At 37.6% G+C, this 21,524-nt stretch overlaps 2 protein-coding genes across 2 annotated transcripts in view; both read left to right on the top strand.

The window, feature by feature from the left end:
* The window catches only part of setd4 (SET domain containing 4), a 493,820-nt gene that overhangs the window by 123,596 nt on the left and 348,700 nt on the right, over window positions 1-21,524 (top strand). The gene's annotated exons all lie outside the window — the stretch shown is intronic.
* On the top strand, window positions 1,323-21,335 carry pdxkb (pyridoxal (pyridoxine, vitamin B6) kinase b). The gene is made up of 11 exons (XM_083522090.1): window positions 1,323-1,767; window positions 3,847-3,901; window positions 9,503-9,607; window positions 14,705-14,788; window positions 14,908-14,942; window positions 15,221-15,306; window positions 16,231-16,276; window positions 16,486-16,597; window positions 17,838-17,974; window positions 18,090-18,156; window positions 18,264-21,335. Exons 1-11 carry the CDS (start codon window positions 1,519-1,521, stop codon window positions 18,374-18,376), a joined length of 1,089 nt encoding a protein of 362 aa, XP_083378216.1. The 5' UTR covers window positions 1,323-1,518; the 3' UTR covers window positions 18,377-21,335.

The raw sequence follows: 21,524 nt of genomic DNA, 5'->3' as shown, positions 1-21,524 counted from the left end.
CATATATCCTTGCATAACTTTTACATTTAATTCCTGAGTTACAAACAAGGTTTCATTTAATGATTACAACAGAAAACATGAACCTGAAAATGAAGAACTGGAACCTTTTGTGCAATGTTTCCACACAGAACCTCATTCAGAACATGTTATCATTTGGTAAACACTACGAAGGTATTTCCACGTTCTAATTTTATTTTATTTTTTATTTTTTTTTAATGCCAAAAGAACAAGAGGTATTACATACTCATGTTAAATTTACATTTACTTACAGAGAAAAACAAAACAAAAAAATACACTGTACATAAATAAAATAAAATTAAATAAATACATAAATGTAAAAGTTTTCAGTGCTTTTTTTGTTTCTTGTTTCTTTCAAGAATTTAACATACAATTCAAAGTCATTAATAAAATGGGAAAAGTTTGGTCTACATTGAGCCCACTTTTTCTTATGGGTATGGAATTTTCCTAATAAAACTAAAACAAATGCATAATATACTGTTCAGGTTTTTACGTTCTTTATAAAACAGCACATCCAATATACATATTTCTATCCCACTTTCCATTTTTTTTATTGGAAATTAATATTGAATTTTATATCTTTCCAAAATAACCTTGAGTAAATACAATGGGAAAAAAAAGATGCAAATTGTTTCTTTTTCTTGACCCCAGAATAAAAAGATAAATAAAATATTCAGCTTAAATCTTTCCAAAACATGCTTAGCAGGATACATTCTAAATAGTATTTTGTCAGAAACTTGTTTGTCAGTTTCCATACTTTAACCCAAGAAATATAACCAAATAAAGAAGACTAAAAAGACTTTGCTGCAAGTAAAGATACAGAACGGAGACCAGTCCATATTATCTTATCACAACACTGTTGTTTTAAAACATCAACATTTTCAATGAAAATGCTCTTCGATCCCTTCAGAAAATTTCCACGTTCTAATGATAGAAAGCAGACACGTGTTGCTGATGTGAACTACGTCATCGCCCGTGGCCGCTTTGTGCTTACGACATCGACGACGCTCGATCTGATTGGAGGATTTCAGAACGTGACGTCTTTGACGCAAAAGGACCCAACTTCCGCATTCAGCGGCGCTCCTGGTGTGCGTCCTATTGGGGTTTCCAAAATGTTTTTAAATTGACATTATTATTATATAGATAAGTTTAGTGCATCCGTGCGGAATGTTATATTGGGTTATAAATAACTGCTGTTTTTCTTTGCACCAGCAGTCCACGTGAATAACCTATTATAATGATAATAAAAACCCAATAATAAACGGTGTGTTGATGCGTAATCACAAATCACGTGATCATCCCTTATATAAAATCATACCAAAGCTAAAAGCGAATGCACGCTTTTTTTTTTTTAGGGCATTAATTATTATTTTATTTATACCCGTCCACGGATTGGAAACGGTCAATTTACTCGTCGTGATGTCAGCAGGTTTTTAGGTGCTCGTCGAGAATGCCTGAGTAGTTGCGGTCTGGCTCTGCCTCACCAATGACGGTCTCTCCATGTTGCATGTCCTTCAGTTCGGCGTGTGGCTCGTCAAACTGCCATCACGGATCCCGATTTGGAAGCAAAGCGAGCCGGTGGGCTGCTCTTCCTGCGGCTCGCAGTCGGCCAAGCCACGGTGCTGCCGCGCCAAGCGCGCCGAGCTCTCCAACAACTTTATACGCGACATGGAGTGTCGAGTCCTGTCCATTCAGAGTCATGTAGTCAGGGGCTACGTGGGGAACAAATCCGCGTCCTTTCCTTTACAGGTAATACTTTTTTTTTGTTTGTTTTTTTCCTTTTTCCCCTAAAATGTTCATTAACCGTTAAATCAACTGCTTTTGCGTAAGTGCACGCGCGCGCAGACGGACAGGCGTGAATGTCACTAATCTAAGCCGGCGTGCAAAAGTGAGTAAAGGTCACATGGTGGAAGATCTTCATGCCTTTTTGGATTCATTGATCATTTTAGCACATGCTTTGCCCTTTTTTTTTTTAAATTGTAGCCTGATTCCCATCGTGTGTTGCATAAAATGTCTTATTCATCTGTGAGTTTATCTTCTGTGAAAATATCCTAATAAATCTATTCAGATGGTATACAGGTAGATGATGATGGATCTCTATAGGTGATTGAAGGTGTTTGTGTGAAAAACACAGCCTTGACAGTCACCAACGACAAAAGTCATTATGGACACCAGCATCATTTATTGATTACCTTTTAAGCTGAATACACAAATCTAAGTGTGTGTGTGGAAGAGAAGTGATCAGACCATCAGAGCAGATGAACACCTTGCTTTTTTTTTTTGGTTGTCCTTCCCGCAGCAGGTGTATCTATTCACTGGATTTGGGTCTCAGTTCAGTCAGCTGAAAGAGCAGCAGCCTCTATGGTGTGCTACAAGGACCAAATGCAATTTATAATGCATTCAAATAACATAATTTATAAGTCAAACGGAGAGAATTCTGGCCTGGGTTTCACAAAAGCATTCAAAGTTAAGCTATAAAGAAATAAGGGAGAGTTCATTGTGATTCGTGTTCTACCATTTGTGCTGAGATCGCTTTTGGGAAAACTCAGCATTTTGTGTGTTTTAGTTTAGACTTTCCAGTCTTGGAAACCCTGAATTTAACCAAAGCGAATCTTATTGCTCAAAACCTGAATGATATCGTATTTTTTCTGAGCCGTATTGTATCAGATCAGAAGTGAAATGTATATGAAATGTATTGAAACAGTGAAGTGTTTCGTTCTTTCATTGCATTACGCATGCACTGAGAGATGTGTTGCCTGAAATAGTTTTTTTAACAGATCTAGATGAAAGATCTTCTGTGTTTCCCAAAGGATGTCTGGTGACCTGGAAAGTGTATTTCTATAGCGCTTTTCACAACATATATTGTTTCAAAGCAGCTTTACAGAATTTAAGAGTTAAGGTGAATGATGTGTATTTATCCCTGATGAGTAGCCATGGGGACTGTAGCAACGAAAAACTCCCTCAGATGTCATGAGGAAGAAACCTTGAGAGGAACCAGACTCAAAAGGGAAACCCATCCTCATTTGGGTGACCTCAAGAGTTTGATTTATACATTTTTCAACAATACAGAACACTGGAGAGTAAGAACTAACATAAGCACTGGAGTGTAAGATTATGAGTAATGTTCTTTCTACAGTCTTATACAGTTATTTGTGGTTATAAATCTAGGAGCTACTGAGCAACTCATAAAAAAGCTCAACATCCAACATCACAGATCCAACACCAGCTTCTCCATGCCAGAGCCTTTAAACACTCCAGGAGGTCCAGTGTCAAACCTCTACATGAAGTGGAATCCAATTAGATTGGATGTCTGAGCACCTGTTTTGTGGCTGGTAAAACAGGGCTAAACTGACTGTGTTCTACAGGTGGAGAGGATAATATCATCTACTCAGTCATAGTGCAGCAGATTCTTTTGAGAGCCTGCTAGAGAGAATTCTAATGATGACATCTATCATGTCGTCTAGGGTCGAGAGTCCAAGACGGTATAATTGGTACAGATCTCCTAGTTGCGAGGATTTCAGTCAGGGCGCTGCTTGACAATCTTCAATATCTGTTTAATTCCCTGTATAATGAATTGTACAGATAAAGCTCTACTCTGAGCATGGTTAGATTCTGTGTTAAATTGCACAAACAACAGATGGACAATGAGTACTAAAACATGCTACAGTGTGGGATTTGGTAATGACTAGTTAGGAAATGTAATATGTGGGTCTTGAATAGGATTTTTTAACTATATAACTATAACTTTAATTAATTTTTTTATTATACTTTTGTTTTTTTTTGTTTTTTTTTTAATTCTCATCTTATTGAATCTTTTTTATCTTACAGGTGATGGGCTTTGAAGTAGACTCCATCAACTCTGTACAGTTCTCCAACCATACAGGTATATTTGGAGCATGCCGTGTCTTAATCTGTCTAGCACTGTCTTAGTAAATGCTGCATCAGAAATCCACATGGTGGTTTACTGTTTGTGCTGAACTCAGCAGTAACAATGAACTCAGTGGACTCTAAGGTTCGCATGGAAATTTGTGTTCATCTCACTCTGTTAAATGTTGACATATTAGATAGGCGGTGTTCATTCACTGAATTCTAAAATCATGCCTTGTGATGAACTTTTTTTTTTTTTTTTACATTTTGTCCTTGATGACCTGCTGAATTAATACAGCGAGCAGAAGCATCCGACATGACCCTAAAGCGTTGACTCGTGCTTCTCATTTCTCTCAGCATTTCTCTTGATACATCATTACATCCTTTCTGCATTTAATTTAGTGAAAAATCAATCTTCTTGGGGCCACTGCTCATTACCGGACCTGTCATTCTTCCATCTTCAGGCAGAAACTAGAGCTTACAGGGGCATTTTAAAATATTTGCTTAATCATACTTTTTTGATGAGATGTATTTTTCATTAGGCCATAATTATGCATTAATTGTATGCATTTTAACAGTATTGTAATCAAACACTAAATACATTTCGAATATGTCCGCCTGCTTGTCCGTTCCTGAGTAGCATTTATACTATGGCTAATCAGGTGTATGTGCATGATAAGCTCATGGGGTGTGTACTGATCTCTGTGCATGTGCAGGGGTAATTGGTGTGTAGGTGGTAGGTTAAAAATGAGATGTTTACTGAATACACATTTGCTCCTACACAAGCAGCTCAGAGTTTGGCTGTGTGGCTGTGTTTTACTCTGGATTGGGGCTACATTTAGTCTATTTTGGGATGCCTTCATTAAAAACACTTTTATAAAAAATTATTATTGACCATTCCATTTGTCACATTTACTATTTTCAGCATGTCAATAATAAAGAGAGAGAGAGGAAGGACATTTTCTGGGCAAAGTGAATGATAGCTTAGCTGCGTGGGGATTGATGATGATGATGTTTTCCCAATGACGGAAATGCGTGTGGTGTGTGTGAGTGTGTGTGAGTGTGTGTGAGTGTGTGTGAGTGAGTGTGTGTGAGTGTGTGTGAGTGTGTGTGAGTGTGTGTGTGTGTGTTGCTCCTAGTTATCCCTTTCCAAACACTAGAAGTATTAACATCTATAATGTATTGGCACATCATCTAGCTCTCACCTGAGGAAGTATTTCAGTCTCTAGGATAGTCTCCCATTTTCCCCTTTCTCTCTATTGTCAGTGAGAAACGCCTTTCTTTTCTTTTTCACCTCACATATTTAGATCTCTGACTTGCTTCCAAGTGAACTGTAACCCTACTGTGTAACCTGAATTTCTCTGTTAAAGCATCTTTGGCTCTCAGGCTTTGTGGGTCTGTCAGACTAAGCTCTCAGTGTGCAGTATCCTTAATCACATTCTGCCATTGGTTATAAAGACCTTTTCCCCACTTTTGATAGTAATGATGGGATGATGGTAGAAATATCATACAGGCGCTGTTATTGCTTGAGTTAGTAACCTTCTGTGGTTAGTATGTGCTGATTTTACTTTGTTCTCACAAAGTGTAGACAAATTCATGATTGTCTAAAAGTTCAAGTTTGTCAAAAATGTGTGTGGTTTTTGACAGGCCGGCACTTTGCAAATGACATGCTACCTGAATGAAAGGCATGAAACCTGAACTTGAATACAGTGGAACCTCGGAGCTCGCGAGGGTTAGGGACCAAGACCGGTCGCGAGTTCCGAATTTTCGCGACCTTTTGATACGCCCCTTCCAACCCAGTAAAAACCCAAAGAACACTATACGAAATCGATTTAAAGGAGTAAATAACACTATTTCACTCCATATCACTTAATTATTAGACAATTTTAATGAGAAACCTTGATTAGAAATGTTAAAACTAGCGTTTTGAGCAGCTCGCGGTTGCTCACGAGCCGATCTGAATGAGAGTCGCCGGTCGGAATGAAAGTCGCGAGCATGCGAGGTTGCGAGCGCTGAGGCCGCGAGCTCCGAGGTTCCACGGTACTCCAAATTCATAAATTTCAGTTATAAAAGGAAACCAAATACTGATTTCTTTTGCACTTGGATATTTGACTTTGTATTGTTATAAAAATTATGTCCAAATACATTTTCAGCAAATATTTTTTATTTACCTGTCATCACTAATGGGTGTCCAGTTATCCAGCTTGAAGCCATATTCTGTGCAAATGAGCTCATAATGCTTGAAGGTGAATCCCCTCTGCTCAGGATTTTTATAGTATTTTTGTTTAAGAAAGATGCTTCCTGCTCTTGATAACTACTAAACACTGCAGACAGAAGAAACGATTTACCATTGAAATAAATAGACTTTTTTTCTCACAACATGCGAATCAACCAACTGTATGCTCATCATAAGAACCGTCACGTCACTCTCGTTGTCTGATGACTGATTTAGGATGGGTAATTTAGACCACCATTGTTCTTCATTCATTTGGCAGAGAAATTTTGGACGAATGCATTTCTCTCCCTTTGGGCCTTGATGTTGTCTTTAGCCACTTGAGCTGCTTTGTGCCTCTAATGGACCTTAAAGTGGAAGAAAAAGAGGAAGGGGGGGAGGAGACAAAATGTGTGTATTGCTTGGCTGATTTTGAAGCCTCGGGCAGACTCTGTCTAATAGATGGCGTACCAGTTGTTTGAATTCTTAATCGCGTTGTGTTTGAGCTTATTGCCCGAGCAGGTTCTTAACCTCAACACAACCTGCCATTGGATTAACACTGGTTGTAATGTGTATATGATGTGCAGTAAACAGCATAGTGTCTCAGTTATTGTGGTAATAATAGACTTCATGTAGTATCATAGGGAGCAGGCTGTTCTGTGGAGATGGAGATGGAAAGGGAGAGGATGTGTATGGAATAATTAGGGTCTGTGAGTAGCTGGCAGCGATGGAGGTTTTTTCTGAATGGGAGAGTTGCACTGTTTGGCGGAAATCTGAAGGTGAATGACGCAGACGGCTGTGTGCATGAGTGTAAAAAAATGTGCTTGAGGTGGCCTAGCTGATTGGTGTGTGTGTGCGCGTGTGCTCGTTTGCATGTGCATTGGCTCATTAGGATCCCTCGGCACATGGTGCCTTCTCACATTCCGTTTCACTCATTCTGGTAACAGCAATGGCTTCCTGGGAGGGAGAGGGAGGGAGGGAGAGAAAAATAAAAAGGCACAGAGACAAAAATAGAGAGAGACTGGGAAATCAGAGGATAGGAGGTGAGGGACCCGGTTATATGTAAACAGAAGGAGAGAGATCATGATTAAGTGTCCTGGAGAAAGAGAGATAAAATGTAGTTAAACCCAGGGGGTGGGCATTTAGGATCCTGCTACTGAATTGGCATCTCTCTGATAACCAATGCTGTTTTTTGCTATAGCAATAAATAACATCGGTTTTGGGCCAACAAGGATGGTTTTATTTATTGTTTTTTATTGTATGGTTCTATACCACACCAGAAGTTACATTTAGTTAATCTGATGTTGGTTTTAAGAATTAAATGCTTTTTTAAAATTTGTAATTTATTTATTTTTTAGAAGTAATGTTTTTTTGTTTTTTTTTGCTCTGGCATGAAATGCATTATTTTAAAATAAGAAGAGACAGGCTGTCTAATCTCTTTCATATACATAAACGCACAAAAACTCACAGTTGGCTAAGGTCACTGTGACTGATAGGTGGTAGAGAGAATATTGTACTTCATCCAGACAGATTTCAGAATTGTGTCGCTCAGGAGTGAAGTTTTAAGTGAAATCTCTTTTCTTACTTGTTCCCCTCCCTCTTACCACAGCACCATGAGTCAATCTTAGAAACAGATTGACGACTCTATTTCAAAACCATTTTCCTGGGTTGTACTAAGTACTGCCATCTGGCTCCTATTTCTTTTGAATTTGTTGCTTCCTTTTTTTACCAAGATATACCAGGTTCTTGGCCTACCGCCAGGTCCTTCATGTCCAAGTTTCACTGTAGCGTTTAACCTCCTCCTCTTAAAAACTATGAACTTTATTTCTTGTAAATATAAATAGGTTAGAGGATAAAGCTTTTTGCTGAGCCACAGAGTAGACCTTATAAACAATGCTAATGCTTGTGAAGATTCTCTTTATACTGAGACCCTTACACTTATTATAATTACATTTCTTTGTAGGAGGATTAAGAACCTGGGTGTATATGTTATTCTCTACTAAATATCAGGGAACAAAAGGTAGATCAACTGACCTTGCTTTTTTTCTGACCTTTAATGACTGTTCTTTATTTTATTTTATTAAAAAAAATTAATCCTGTTCAGCTAAATGTAAGGAATATAAGAATAGATTGCAAGGCTTTGGTGGGGGTGTGGGAAATGGCCTGGGGTGGGGTGCGGTTGGGGGAAATCAGCGATTAATGCTGAGAGCACAGAGTGTTGTTACTCCTGCCTCGTACACCATAAATCGTCTGTTGGTGTATTTGTGTTTTTCTAAATGTTCCTGATGATGATTTAGTGTTAAATAAATTGTACGTGTCACCAGGATAGGATAAAGTGTGTACGTTTTGCAGGATAAAGACATTGCTGAATTGCAGAAGCAAAAGGAGATGACAGGAGGACGTCTTGTGACAAAGAATCCCCTATGCACAGGCGTGTGCGCACACACACATACGTGCACGCATGCATACAGAGATAATGCCTTCCTCGTGCAGCTCCTCAGGCTTTCTTCTGCCCTGTTACTTAGCAACAAGAAGCACTTCATGTGACCAGCTTGGTGATTCACCTGAATTGTGACATCACTGCTTCCCACACCAACAGTAACAGTCTCTGATGAAGCAGTAAAGCCTCTGTGCACTGCGCCTTTTTATCCGTGTGTGTGTGTGTGTGTGTGTGTGTGTGTGTGTGTGTGTGTGTGTGAGAGAGTCATTCAGTCAGTGTCCTTGTGGCTCTAGACACCTATACATACCTTTCATTTCTGTTGCTTTCACATCACTGACTCAAAAAACAGATTATTTTTAACACTTAGCCGAATATTGTTGAAAGACCCTCGTTAATTTCTATTTTGAGAAATCAATTGCTTCACGCCACAGCTCCATATAAAAATGGCATTAGACAGCAGAAAAGCGCATTCACGTTTACATCCATCATAAAATCCAATTTCTAGGAATTTGGAAATGTCTGAACCACCTTCTGCTTGTAAACTGGTGTTGCAAAATTGGTTCTTATACACTATATAGCCAAAAGTTTGTGGACACCTGACCATCACACCTATATGGGGCCATCCCCAAACTGTTGGACCAGAGTCAGAAGTGCACAACTTTATAGGATATGGTGCCTTTAGAGATGATTTTCTGCTCACCAGGATTGCTGAAAGCAGTTATCTAAGTTACTCGAACTTTCTGAGAGGTCAAACCAGTCTATGACCTGTCTCCTCAAGAATCTGCTCACAGAACTGCTACTTACTGGATGCATTTTGTTGTACCCACAATTCCCGCAATGAAAACTATCTTTTACAATATCCACCATTGCACTATTTATATACGAGTGAATTGTTTTCAACATTTAATTATAAGTAAATTGCAGGTCTGGTCCAAAATTTGACTTCTGACCATTGTTTCGCCCAGGTTACGCACACTGGAAGGGGCAGGTCGTGACTGCAGACGAGCTCCATGTGCTGTTTGAGGGAATCAAGCTCAACAACGTCAATCACTATGACTACGTGCTCACAGGTGAGAGGGGTGGGTGGGTGGGGGGGGGGGTGTTTCAAGTTGTAAGGTACGACAATGCAAATTTCGCATAATTTTATGCTGAGGATCAGGAATTTTTGAATTTGAAATAAATAGAAATGGCTAAATGACGACTTATGGTAATTTAGAAGGTTTTACACACACACACACACACACACACACACACACACACACACACAAGTCCAGACGCTATGCCTCATTTCCATTTTTAGTATGCATCTGTGTGTACACTCCAATGTGTCACATTTTGATGTATATAGTCTCTTGTCTCATCACCTTGAGAAATAGCGAGATGGTGAAATTAAACGAGCGAGAAATGAAAAAAGTGTATAGTGCAGTTTTCATCCCTCTCCTATTAAAGCTTCATTATTTCAGGGCAATAGTTATGCAAAGTCTTCTCTTTCCACTAAGAAGTGTAGTAAAAGCAGCAAAATCTAAAATTTGGATCCACGTTTTCCAGAGATATTTTGCTTAAATAATCATGCAAAAAGTTGCACTTACACAGGGTAAGTAAGCCCTCTTTTGTGTACATGAGCTCAGAGTCCCATGATTGCTTTTATAGTTTAATAGTAAAATGTTTTTTTTTTTGTTTTTGTTTTTTTGTTTTTTTTTTTCTGTTGTTGTTGTTGAGGAAACATAAAAAAAAAAAAAACAATAAATAAATAAAAAAATAAATAAATATATATATATATATATATATATATATATATATATATATATATATATATATATATATATATATATAAATAAAAATAAATAAATAGATCGACACGTTCCTTCAAGCTGTCAGCTAGTGTACAGTATTGCTGCAATAAATGTAGTGTCGACCTCATTTCCTGCAGGACCGTTGTTTTCTGTGGACACTAGATGCTTGATGTGTTGACGGATACATAGTGGACTTGTGAAGAATGTGAGAAACAAGACTTACCCTGTCAAAACAATAACAGTTGCCAAGGTGTGTGTGTGTGTGTGTGTGTGTGTGTGTGTGTAGGTGCCGGTGTTTCTTAAAATGACAAATGGTTTACACTTACAACTGTGTGTGTGATACAGCAGGAATAAACTTGGAAGAAAAGCTATAAAATTATTCCCAAAAGCTATGAAATTATTTCCAAATCATGTCCAACTGAATTTACCACAGGTGGACTCCAATCAAGTAAAAAAATATTTTTTGACATCATTTGGAAAGGCACACACCTGTCTATATGAGGTCCCACTGTTAACAGTGCATGTCAGAGAACAAACCAAGCCACGTAGTGCAAGGAATTGTCTGTAGACCTCTGAGTCAGGATCTGGGGAAGAGTACAGAACATTTTCTGCAGCATTGAAGGTCCCAATAAGCACAGTGGCATCTATCATATTAAATGGAATAGGTTTGGAACCACCAGGACTCTTCCTAGAGTAGGCCGTCCGGCCAAACTGAACAATCTGGGAAGAAGGGCCAAGAGGACCAAGAGCCTGATGGTCACTCTGAAAGAGCTCCAGCATTTCTCTGTGGAGAGGGGAGAACCTTCCAGAAGAACAACCATTAAGAAATCTTCCCACTGTGGGACGAATAAAGGTTTATCTTATCTCCACCAATCAGGCCTTTATGGTAGAGTGGCCAGAAGGAAGCCAGTAAAAGGCACGATAGCCCGTCTGAAGGACTCTCAGACCATGAGAAACAAATATATTGATTTATTTGGCCTGAATGCCAAATTTTATGTCTGAAGGAAACCAGGCACCGCTCATCCCCTAGCCAATACCATCCCTACAGTGAAGCATGGTGGTGGCAGCAATGTACAGAGAAATCATTGATGAAAACCTTCTCCATAGCGCTCTGGACCTCAGACTGAGGAGGCGGTTCATCTTCCAACAGGATAACGACCCTAAACACACAGCAATGATATCAAGCCATAGGCTATAGCCCAGCTAGAGCCCAGACTTGTACCCCATTGATCTCTGGAGAGATCTGAAAATAGCTGGGCACTGATGCTCCCCATCCAACCCGATGGAGCTTAAGAGGTTCTGCAAAGAAGAATGGGAGAAACTGCCTAAAAATAGGTGTACAAAGCTTGTAGCATGTATGCTGTAATTGGTGCCAAAGATGCTTTAACAAAGTTTTAAGCAAAGACTGTGAGTACTTATGTACATGATTATTTTTTTAGTTTTTTGTTTGTAATAAATTTGCAAAGATTTTAAACAAACTTCTTTTATGTTGTCATTATAGGGTATTGTTTGTAGAATTTTGAGGAAAATAATTAATTTAATCGGTTTTGGAATAAGGCTGTAACACAACAAAATGTAAAAAAAATACTTGCCATATGCACTGTATATTTCACCATGCTAGAAATAATCATCTAATTTAGAACCAAAACGGATGTATTGAATTCTTTCTAATATGAGTCTGTGAATTAGAATGAGACAGTTGAATAGTCAGCTTAATTGGGTGTATCTTTTAAATGGCAAATATAAACATTTTTATACTAAACTCAATAAAAGGGCCACCACAGCATTCAAACAAAGACAGTTAAAAGTCCATAAAATAGGATATTCCACGTCAGATCAGTGTTGATTCTGCCTAAACTGATTGAGGATGCCAAAAATGATTGTGATTTGAAGTATAGTATAATTTGTTTTAGGCATCCTTGAACATTTATGAAGTGCAGATTCGGGTCTTTAAACAATTTGAGAGGTACTCGAAAAAGAATTGGCTCCTTTCAAAGGTTCTTTCACAGATGATTAGTTTTGCTTCTATTTTTAAATTTTGTGTTATTCCAATCTGTTTATGTAATGCGGTTTGCCACTCGCTTATACTTTCTATTACCCACACATTCACATGCGCACACGTGCATATGTGGGGGGAAGCCTAAAGTCAGCATTACCATAGAAACGTCTTTTTTCTGCCAGAGTCCTTATCTCCCACCTAGACCAGGGCTGCAGCATCAGCAGCACTCAAAGCCAGTACAATAAATATAGCACACCCGAAGCTGGAATTCCAAGCATGTGCGTGTGTGAAAGTGAATGCGCTACACGCTGCTTTGTCAGATTTGCCATTTTGAAGGTCGTTAATTCAGTGGTAAATGCAAGCTCATTCCCAGCTTCAGTAACCTCTTAGTGTGTTCTGTGTGAGCTGGTCCTTTAAAGTTCAGTACAATTCAGGTGTAACAATGCTGGAGATTTCATGGTCCACATTTACATCATTTGGCAGACGCCCTCCTTTAGAGAAACTTACATTTATCTCAGCAATCCAACTAAGCAGTTAAGGGCCTTGCTGAGGAGCCCAGGAGCAGCAGTGTGGTGTTGCTGAGATTTGAACTCATGATCTACAGGTCCAAAATCCAATTCCTTAACCACCTAAGCTGCCACCATATGTTCAACTATGCATGCTAAAAAGAAAATAGTGTTATTGGTCAACCCGAAGACCATATTATGGAATTAAAACCTTTCAGCATTTGCAAATGCATTTTTACACTTGTGAAATGGTGTTCCAGTTTACAGCTTTTGTATAGACATTGTATTTCTGAACTTGACACTTTTATAATTTGAGGAACATTAATGCAAGTGATGACTACTTTAGGGCTTTTTTTCCATTGACATTTCTGACCCTGCATGGACGACATGTTTGTAGAAACCTTTTAGTAATGTGAGGAGTAATTTTGAATATTCACTAAGGTGTAAGCTGCTAGATGACAATATGCTATAAGCAAAAAGTCCTTAATGTTTGATTTTAAACATGTTCTGTGTATTCATCAGGATTCACATTGCCCTTGTGTTGGTTTGCTAGCAGCGACTAATAAATAAGTGTGGCTGACGTGGCAAAAAGAATATAATTGTCTGTCTGTCATCTTCCCACACACACAAATATAAGCAGGAAAGAATTTCTCACAGATTTTAAATGTATTACTATTTAACAATTATATGTACCAGTGTTTATTAACTACCAGAGCGAAAACAGAAAGAGTAGTGAAGGAACTGTCTCATGACGAAAAGCCTTATACAACTTGGTTAACCGGCTTCCTAATCCTAAACCTTCTTTTCTGTGATTTATTCATTCTTTCATGCTTTAATCATCTTGTTATCGTTCAGGTTTACAGCATGTACAAATGTACTGTGTTTCTGTATGTCTTGCAAAAGAACAAAGAAATAACACATGCCCTAACATGGCTGACAGACTGGGCAGCACAGTATCATTACTGTAACCCTAATGCCTGTTAGCTTTCATTCGTAATTAGTGACTTTAAACTGTAAGACACAAGAGGCCTGCTTTTGTTGAATCATGGCAGGATAAGGGAGAGCCGGCAAACCTTTTATTGCCAATTGAGTTTGGGAAGCCTCCAGACTTCAAGTGTCTTGTTTTTTTTTTCATTAAAAGATTGAAGTGACTGAAGCTAAAAGTGACCTCATCAGAGTGTTTAATGGGGCTGTGACTGCGTTTTGGTTCATTGGCAGCTACTGGTTTTTAAGAGCAATGAGTTACTGTGTGTTGTCTCTTCTTTCTTTATTTAAGAAGTGCACATTCTGTATAGTTCTCCTGTAAAGGATATAAAAATGACAAATATATTGTCAGTAACCCAGAAAATCTTAGCACTATAAGATCTTTAAGCCCAAATCATTATGTTCATTAAAAGGTGGTATATAAAATGTATATTAAAACATTGTTTTGGAAAATAAGATATGCATTGTTATATATTAATCAATGACATTGATTGATTGTGTAGTCCTGGTTTCCTGAATGGGGAAAAATATAATGCTGTGTTCTTTATTAAATTCTAACAAAATTGGAAATATTAATGGTATTTTGATGGTATGTTATCTTTTAAAAAATGCCTTTTATAAAATTTGATTGGTTAATTTAAAATTGTATTATTAGTCAGTATACAAAATAAATCAAATACACTGTTTTTTCATAAATTAAGAACGACCATTGGAAGCACATTTTGCTCAGATTGCTGTCTTTAGTTAGTAGGTTTACGCTGGACGAGTCTCCTATACAGATAAATGTCTTGTCTCACATCATGTGGGGAAAAGTTTGTACTTAAGCATGTAGGCTTCCTTATCCATAAAAAAAGAATTTATTGATTATGGTATACATTTTAACAGGTTACACCAGGGACACATCTTTTCTGGAGATGGTGGTGGACATCATACAGGAACTGAAGATGGCTAATCCTAATCTTGTATATGGTCAGTAGTCTGATTTTTGAAGATATCTTTACTCAATATTGTGTTCATGATTTTTTTTACTAGTGACCTAAATAATTTGTTGTAATCTGAAATTCTGTATACTATTTTTATTTTTTTAGTATGTGACCCTGTTCTGGGTGATCATGGTTCAATGGTGAGTTTAGAATTTATCTTTGCACATTGGGTTGGGGTTGTGGGATGGAGAAAAAACAGAGCTGTAGAGAGGGAAATGCATGACCATTCCAGCAGCATAGAGGACGACTATGTCTTATTTCCTGCTGCCTGGTTGCGTTCAGGACAAAGCCTCCTGTTGTGTCAGCTAGGAGACCAATTTAGAAGAACTCATGTCTTTATGACTCATGCATAATGCTTGTGTGTGTGTGTGTGTGTGTGTGAGATATAAGCACCTGAGCTCTCTTTTCTCTCTTATAGTATGTGCCTCAGAATTTGTATCCAGTCTACAAGGAAAAAGTGGTTCCAGTGGCAGATATAATCACTCCAAATCAATTTGAGGCAGAGTAAGTACAATTGCACCATCCTTGTGTGTGTTCAAACATTCCACAGGTAAATATTTATGATACGATCTTTAATTTTAATCAACTTAACCTAAAGATAACAACAAAGACAGAATGTGTTCAATGATTTTAAAAAGGGGCGAGGATTGAATAAGTTACCATTCCCAGCTACCAGCCAGCTTTTATCTATAGCACCTATGATTGGCTTGTGTAGCTTCTGGCACTAAGAAGACACAGGTCTCTTTATTTTCAGATATTTTTAGAATACACGTATTTAAGTATGTGTAGTCTACATGTGTAGTCTATTTCCAGCATCATCTATAACTGAATCTCAAACAGTGCAGTACACTAAGAAGGCTCTACATTGCCAATATGTTCTACCCTTAAAGCGGAGTGTCTTTATGGCATCATCGTTATACCAGTGATGCTGATTTTGTCACTGGCAGTATATGTTTCTTTATATTTATGCCATTATACTGTAATTGTCACAGCAGTGTAAATGTTAAACTGCCTTCTTCTGTCTTTGTGCATTGATCTGGGTTTAGACTAATGATATGCTTTCTATAGGTCAGTGAGTTGATATTGATTGTTTATTAATAAAAGTGCATTCTTGGTGTGGTATTTGCATCATATGTATGTTTGCGTGCGTGAGTGCGAGATTCTTCTGCATGAAGCTAAATCATGATTTTATGGGAAATAATCACCTTTTAGCTGCAACACAATGTCAAATTGCTTTATGTATCAGTAGTTATGTGTCTCCCCCTAATGGTCAGGAAATAACCGCAATATAAATGTTTCATTTATTTTTTTTTTTACATTTATTTAAAATGTTTTTCAAGGTTTTAAATGTTAAATTTAGAAATAAACATCGTAAAATGTTTTGTTCAAAACAACACAATAACCAGTTTATTTATTTATTTATTTTAGGCTTTTAACAGGAAAGAGTATCAGCACAGAGAAAGATGCTGTAGAGGTAAGAGAGCAAATTATGCACAATGTTCTTGTTGCAAAACATTTCTCGGGTATTCTTAAAATTTTTCCTCCCCCTCCTTTCATTTAAACTTTTCTGAGGGAAAAAAAAACAACATATATATATATAGAATATAATTGTATATATCATCATGGCTTTGGACCTTTTAATTTAATTTCTCAAATAATTGTGTAAATACATCTTTCTGCTAGGTGATGGATCTGCTCCATAATATGGGTCCAGACACAGTGGTCATCACCAGCTCTGATCTGCCACCTCGACGCGGAGACCGCTTCCTGGTTTCACTCGGCAGCCAACGCATTGGTATGTGTCTGTGAGTCTTGATTTTGTTTCCCCTGCAATAAAACAATTAGGACCAAAATTCGTGTGTTTCAAAAAAAAACTATTTTCTAATGGCAAATTCATACCAGATAAGCAGCTGAAGTGAACTGAACCATCATTTAAACAATTATGTACAAGTGAGGCATTTTCACTAAGAGATAAAAACAGGATAATGTTGCAGTTTGTGCGTGCTTAATCGCTGATCAGTTGCTCCCTGCATCCAGTTAGAAAAAAGTTATTGCATCATATTGCATGTGACACTACATTTACAGAGAAGAACTCCACTAAAACCTTCTGTTTTGCAGTAAGCCTGAAAGTTATCACCTCATATTCATAGTAAGGGCTGGATCAGATTACTTTATCTTGTTATAGTGTAACGTCTAGAAAAAAAGCTACTCAACATGACTTACAAATTTCTAATTAGATGCAGTTTTGATCTGAATGTTTATTGTTTTGCAGCCAATATTAAATTCACTACAGAAGCTATAGCTGTTAGATAGATATGGTCTCTGAAATCTATGTACAAAATCCTCTACATAGTACTGATAACACATTGAACACCCTTTAGAACTTCCTGTAGATGCTTGAGTACTAAATGGCTTGTCATTCCAAGGGGTTTTTCACTTATTGAAAAAAAAAACAATAATAATTTTTGGCCATTAATATTTTTTTCTCCTTATATCATAGTTTTTATTTTAAGAAAAAGTCAGCAATGGGTGTGGAGGCAGTTTAACAATGTTATAATGACTGTAAATTCAGTCAGGCTGCCTATAGATGTCTCAAACAGTGTGATTTCTTACTGCATTAAATGTCACATTCAGTAAGGTTATATGTTCAATCAGTTCAGTTTTTTATCGGTTTAATCCCGGCTTCAAAAGCGGCATCCCATTCAGATTGGTAAATGCTGTTTTCTCCTTTTTCACCTTGTGGTCATCAGACAAGGTGTTCTCATGCTTTCACTGTTATTTCAAACGCTTTTTGAAATCATTACATAATTAGTCAAGTGTGTTCCAACTTACATGAGTATTATCATAACTGTTTAGGTTTCTGTTATGTCTGTTCTGTCATATATATTAGTAGCCAGGCTGACACATTGTTTAGATCATCTTACTCAAATGGAAAGTTTTTTTTTTTTTATTTTTTTTTTTTAAACAGCAAATATGAATTAATGGTGAAGATGTGATTGTAACCTTTGGGTTTATTTGGTTTGAATGCATCGCAGTGAAGCCTGACGGCACATACACGACCCAAAGGATTCGGATAGAAGTGTCCAAGGTAGATGCAGTGTTTGTAGGAACGGGTGATCTGTTTGCAGCCATGTTGCTGGCATGGACACACCACTACCCTACAGACCTGAAGGTATATTACCCCACACACACACACACACACACACACACACACACACACACCTATGACTCAAATAATATTTCATCTCAGCTGCTCCCATTAATTTTGTTGTTGTTTCCTTTTTTAGATGGCGTGTGAGAAAACGTTCTCCGTCATGCACCATGTTATTCAGAGGACCATTTCTTATGCCTTCGGTAACTACTAGACATCGTGTTTGTCTGATTGGGCGTGTGTGTATGTTTCGAGTTATTCGAGTGACCCCTGCCTGCCCCCTAAATTTATTTTTTCCTTTCATCCCCAGAGATGGCAGGTCCTGGCAGGAAACCAAGCCCAGCACAGCTTGAGCTACGAATGATTCAGAGCAAGGCAGACATTGAGGATCCAGCCATCGTACTGGAGGCCACTGTTCTATAGAAACTACACACACACACACACACACACACACACACACACACACACATTCCCCCTTCCCCAATGCCACAACCGCACAATGTATAGATGTTGTACATTTTTTTTGGATCTGTAACGTGACATTGCCTTAGAAATCTTGAACAGAGCACAACATTTCATTCGGAGGGAGAAATAGCAGGGTACGGCCACATCGACGAGCAGCGAAGAGAGAAAAAGAGAAAGAGAGAAGGACATAATGCTGTGATAAAAGAGAGGAAAGAGCAGAAAAGAAAATCTCTTTCTTAGCTATTTTCCTCTCTAACATTTCCTTCTCTGCGCTCTTCCCAAACCCCCTGTTTGTCCTGCACATTGAAGATGCAGTCGAATGCCTAATATTCATCAAATTTACCTGAGAAACTTTTGAATGAAAAAAGCTGAAGTCGTTAATGATCATATCATTAACCATCATCATTATGGAAGATACGTTACCTGGAGGTCAGGTTATTCAAATCTTCACAGTGAAAGTTTGTCTATGATAAAAGGCTTTGTATGCCCCTGTTTGCATGTATGTTCAGGGAAAAAAAAAAATGCTGTGATTGTATTTAATTGCATGCATACATGCCTTTTAATAATCTGTGATGTCTGGAACCATGTATTTTTCTTTGGTTTGGTTTAATTCTCATTTACATTTGCATGCTGAAATGTGAGACTAGCATTTCAACGTGTAATATTTGAATGGTTTTTAAAAAATGTCAATGCTGCTGCTGTTTCATACCATGTTTTTAATGATAAAAAAAGAGAATATTTTACAAGAAATTTAGTTCCAGGTAGCTAATCACTGTATTGCGTAAAGCAGTAGTGAGGGTTACTATCAAGCTAGCTAATATTTGGCTTTTATATTGTATGAGCCTGTAGCTAGCAAGATAAGATATTTTATGCACCAAAGCTAGCAAATGTTTTCCTTACTATTATTGTATTATATATAATATATTACCTCAATTTTAATGAATATTGATAGAAAGCTAGCTAGCACATGGGTAACTACTGTCTCATATAAAGCAAGATTGATGTATTAATTGGTAATGAATGAAGCTGGTGCTAGTAGCCTCTATCCACAAAAAAAAAAAAAAAAAAAGCGTTGATCCACACATTTTGTTTACTGGGCTTTCATATCATGAAGGAGAAAGATTTACATTCTTAAAGTCAAAGTACTTTAAGTGTGTTTTCTTTATTACATTGTCTTTTCCCTATCCATTTTTTTAAGCTCTTTTCCCCCCTCAATATTTTAGCTCTATAGTGTAAACAGTAAGAATTAGCAGCACAATGGATCACTCTCTTAATCCATAATTTAAAACTGTTCATTTCTGTTCTTTTTCATTGATCATTCATCCATGCTGGACATGTGACATTTTTTCTTTTTTCCAGAACCTGTGACCTTAAGCTTGTGTTTTAGAAATCATATCCATGTGCAGGACGAGTCATGGGGTCAGCGTTGCTCTCGATGTTGCACTTCCTCCTTACCTTTTCATAAAAGCGATGATGTATTTAAATCTATGGTCTAGCGTGTATCTGTACATGTGAACGTATGAACGTGTTTAACGGGTGGAAGAATTGTGCGTGCGTGTGTGTGTGTGTGTGTGTGTGTGTATATCTATATACATATTTGTGTCCTTAGGTAAGATGTAAAGGTGTAATGGGGGTATTTTGGGGACATGTATGTACAAAAAAAAAAAACTAAACACCTGCTTATTGTATTGATACCTGATACTTTCTGTGTGAGGGCAGCTGAATTCAATGATCCAAGTAGTAGTAACCTTGCGGTTTCTGGCCCTTTGTTTTTCTCTTAGGATATAGGTGGTGGACTTTTGAGTTTAAAAATAGGGGCCTGCTCAGAGATCAGCAGAGGAAGACAACTTCTACCTAAAGCTTGTTAAAATCGACTGTAGGCTAACCGCCTCCACGAGTACCAGGCACTGCCAATGTGTGTTTGTAGACAGTTTCTAGATTGGATTTTGGTGGGAGAGAGGGTATTAGGGGGGGGGTCGGGGGGGTCCGTGTGTCGGTCTTCTTGAAAGACCGTTATCCCACTTTGTCATGGCCTATGACATCCCCGATAGAAATCTTAACAATAGCAATGCGTCTCACATTCTCAGTGGGCAAGCGAATATTTTTGACTGTTATCACAGTGTTAGCACGTTCCCTGAGGGAAATATAGGGCGGAAGTTTAGCAGTGTACTACAACATTTTTGTTTGTTTCATGTACATAGTGTACGTAATGACGTATATCAGTCTGTGGAGTTTGTGCGGTGTTGATTGTACGACTGTGACTCAAAAGTGACCAAATATTACGTGTCAGTAGGGGTCGACGATGAGCTCCCTCATGCAGAATGGAGCTGAGATTGTCCTAAGTATTTTCTCGAATCTTTGTGATTAGTTATGTCCCAAAACAATCTTTAATCTTAGTCCTGTTCCTTTGATACCAATATGTAGTTGGATGTGTTACTGCCATCACATTGCCACCTGTTTGTGCTGTTATAGTCTCAGATAGTAATGTGAACTCTGTATTCTTATGGGCCAAAATATTTTATAGTGATGATCTACATCACTGTTTCCCAATCTGTTTTTTGGATTTTTTGTGTCCTTGTTTTGCTTTATGCAGCTCAAGTGTATTTACTTTATAATAGTCCAACACACTTTAGCTGGCTTCAACCATTTTAAGAGATTTTCCAACACATTGTGAATGAAATTTGTTGATGTTGAAGTCTTTGTGGTCAAAATGACCATAGATTTTACATCCCTAGAAAGTACAACTAAAATTGCAGATAAAAGGGACGATTAATGTTAAGTATTGAATTATCCTGATGGGGTGTGCTGTTACTATATTGAAGTTAATTATTTTCATTTTAACCCTGCATCCCAAACCTTGTTATATATCCTCCTGTTCCATGCAATTTGCCAGTGATTAAAATTACTTTGAACTAAAGAACATCATGTTATACTTTTGTCAGTTCAGAGTTACATTTTAATGCTGTGGAACATCTGATATAAATGAATATTTGAAATGCTGCCATCAGACCTTTTACTGTTATAAGAGTGATACACAGACACTCCCTTTCTGGCCTGTTTTCTTTTTTATTCTCTTTAATTTATTTTTTATTTATTTTTAATGTTG

The sequence above is a fragment of the Silurus aristotelis genome (assembly GCF_946808225.1).
Source record: "Silurus aristotelis genome assembly, chromosome: 20".
NCBI lineage: Eukaryota > Metazoa > Chordata > Actinopteri > Siluriformes > Siluridae > Silurus > Silurus aristotelis.
Note: the sequence above shows the minus strand (reverse complement) of the source record. Positions and strands in the feature narration are given on the sequence as shown.

Excerpts from the sequence above, each read along its gene's own strand:
- pdxkb (XM_083522090.1), top strand. The coding sequence starts at position 1,519 with ATGTTGCATGTCCTTCAGTTCGGCGTGTGGCTCGTCAAACTGCCATCA. Across the intron at positions 9,608-14,704 it reads CTATGACTACGTGCTCACAG|GTTACACCAGGGACACATCT; the intron begins GTGAGAGGGGTG and ends ACATTTTAACAG. Across the intron at positions 14,943-15,220 it reads TGGGTGATCATGGTTCAATG|TATGTGCCTCAGAATTTGTA; the intron begins GTGAGTTTAGAA and ends TCTCTCTTATAG.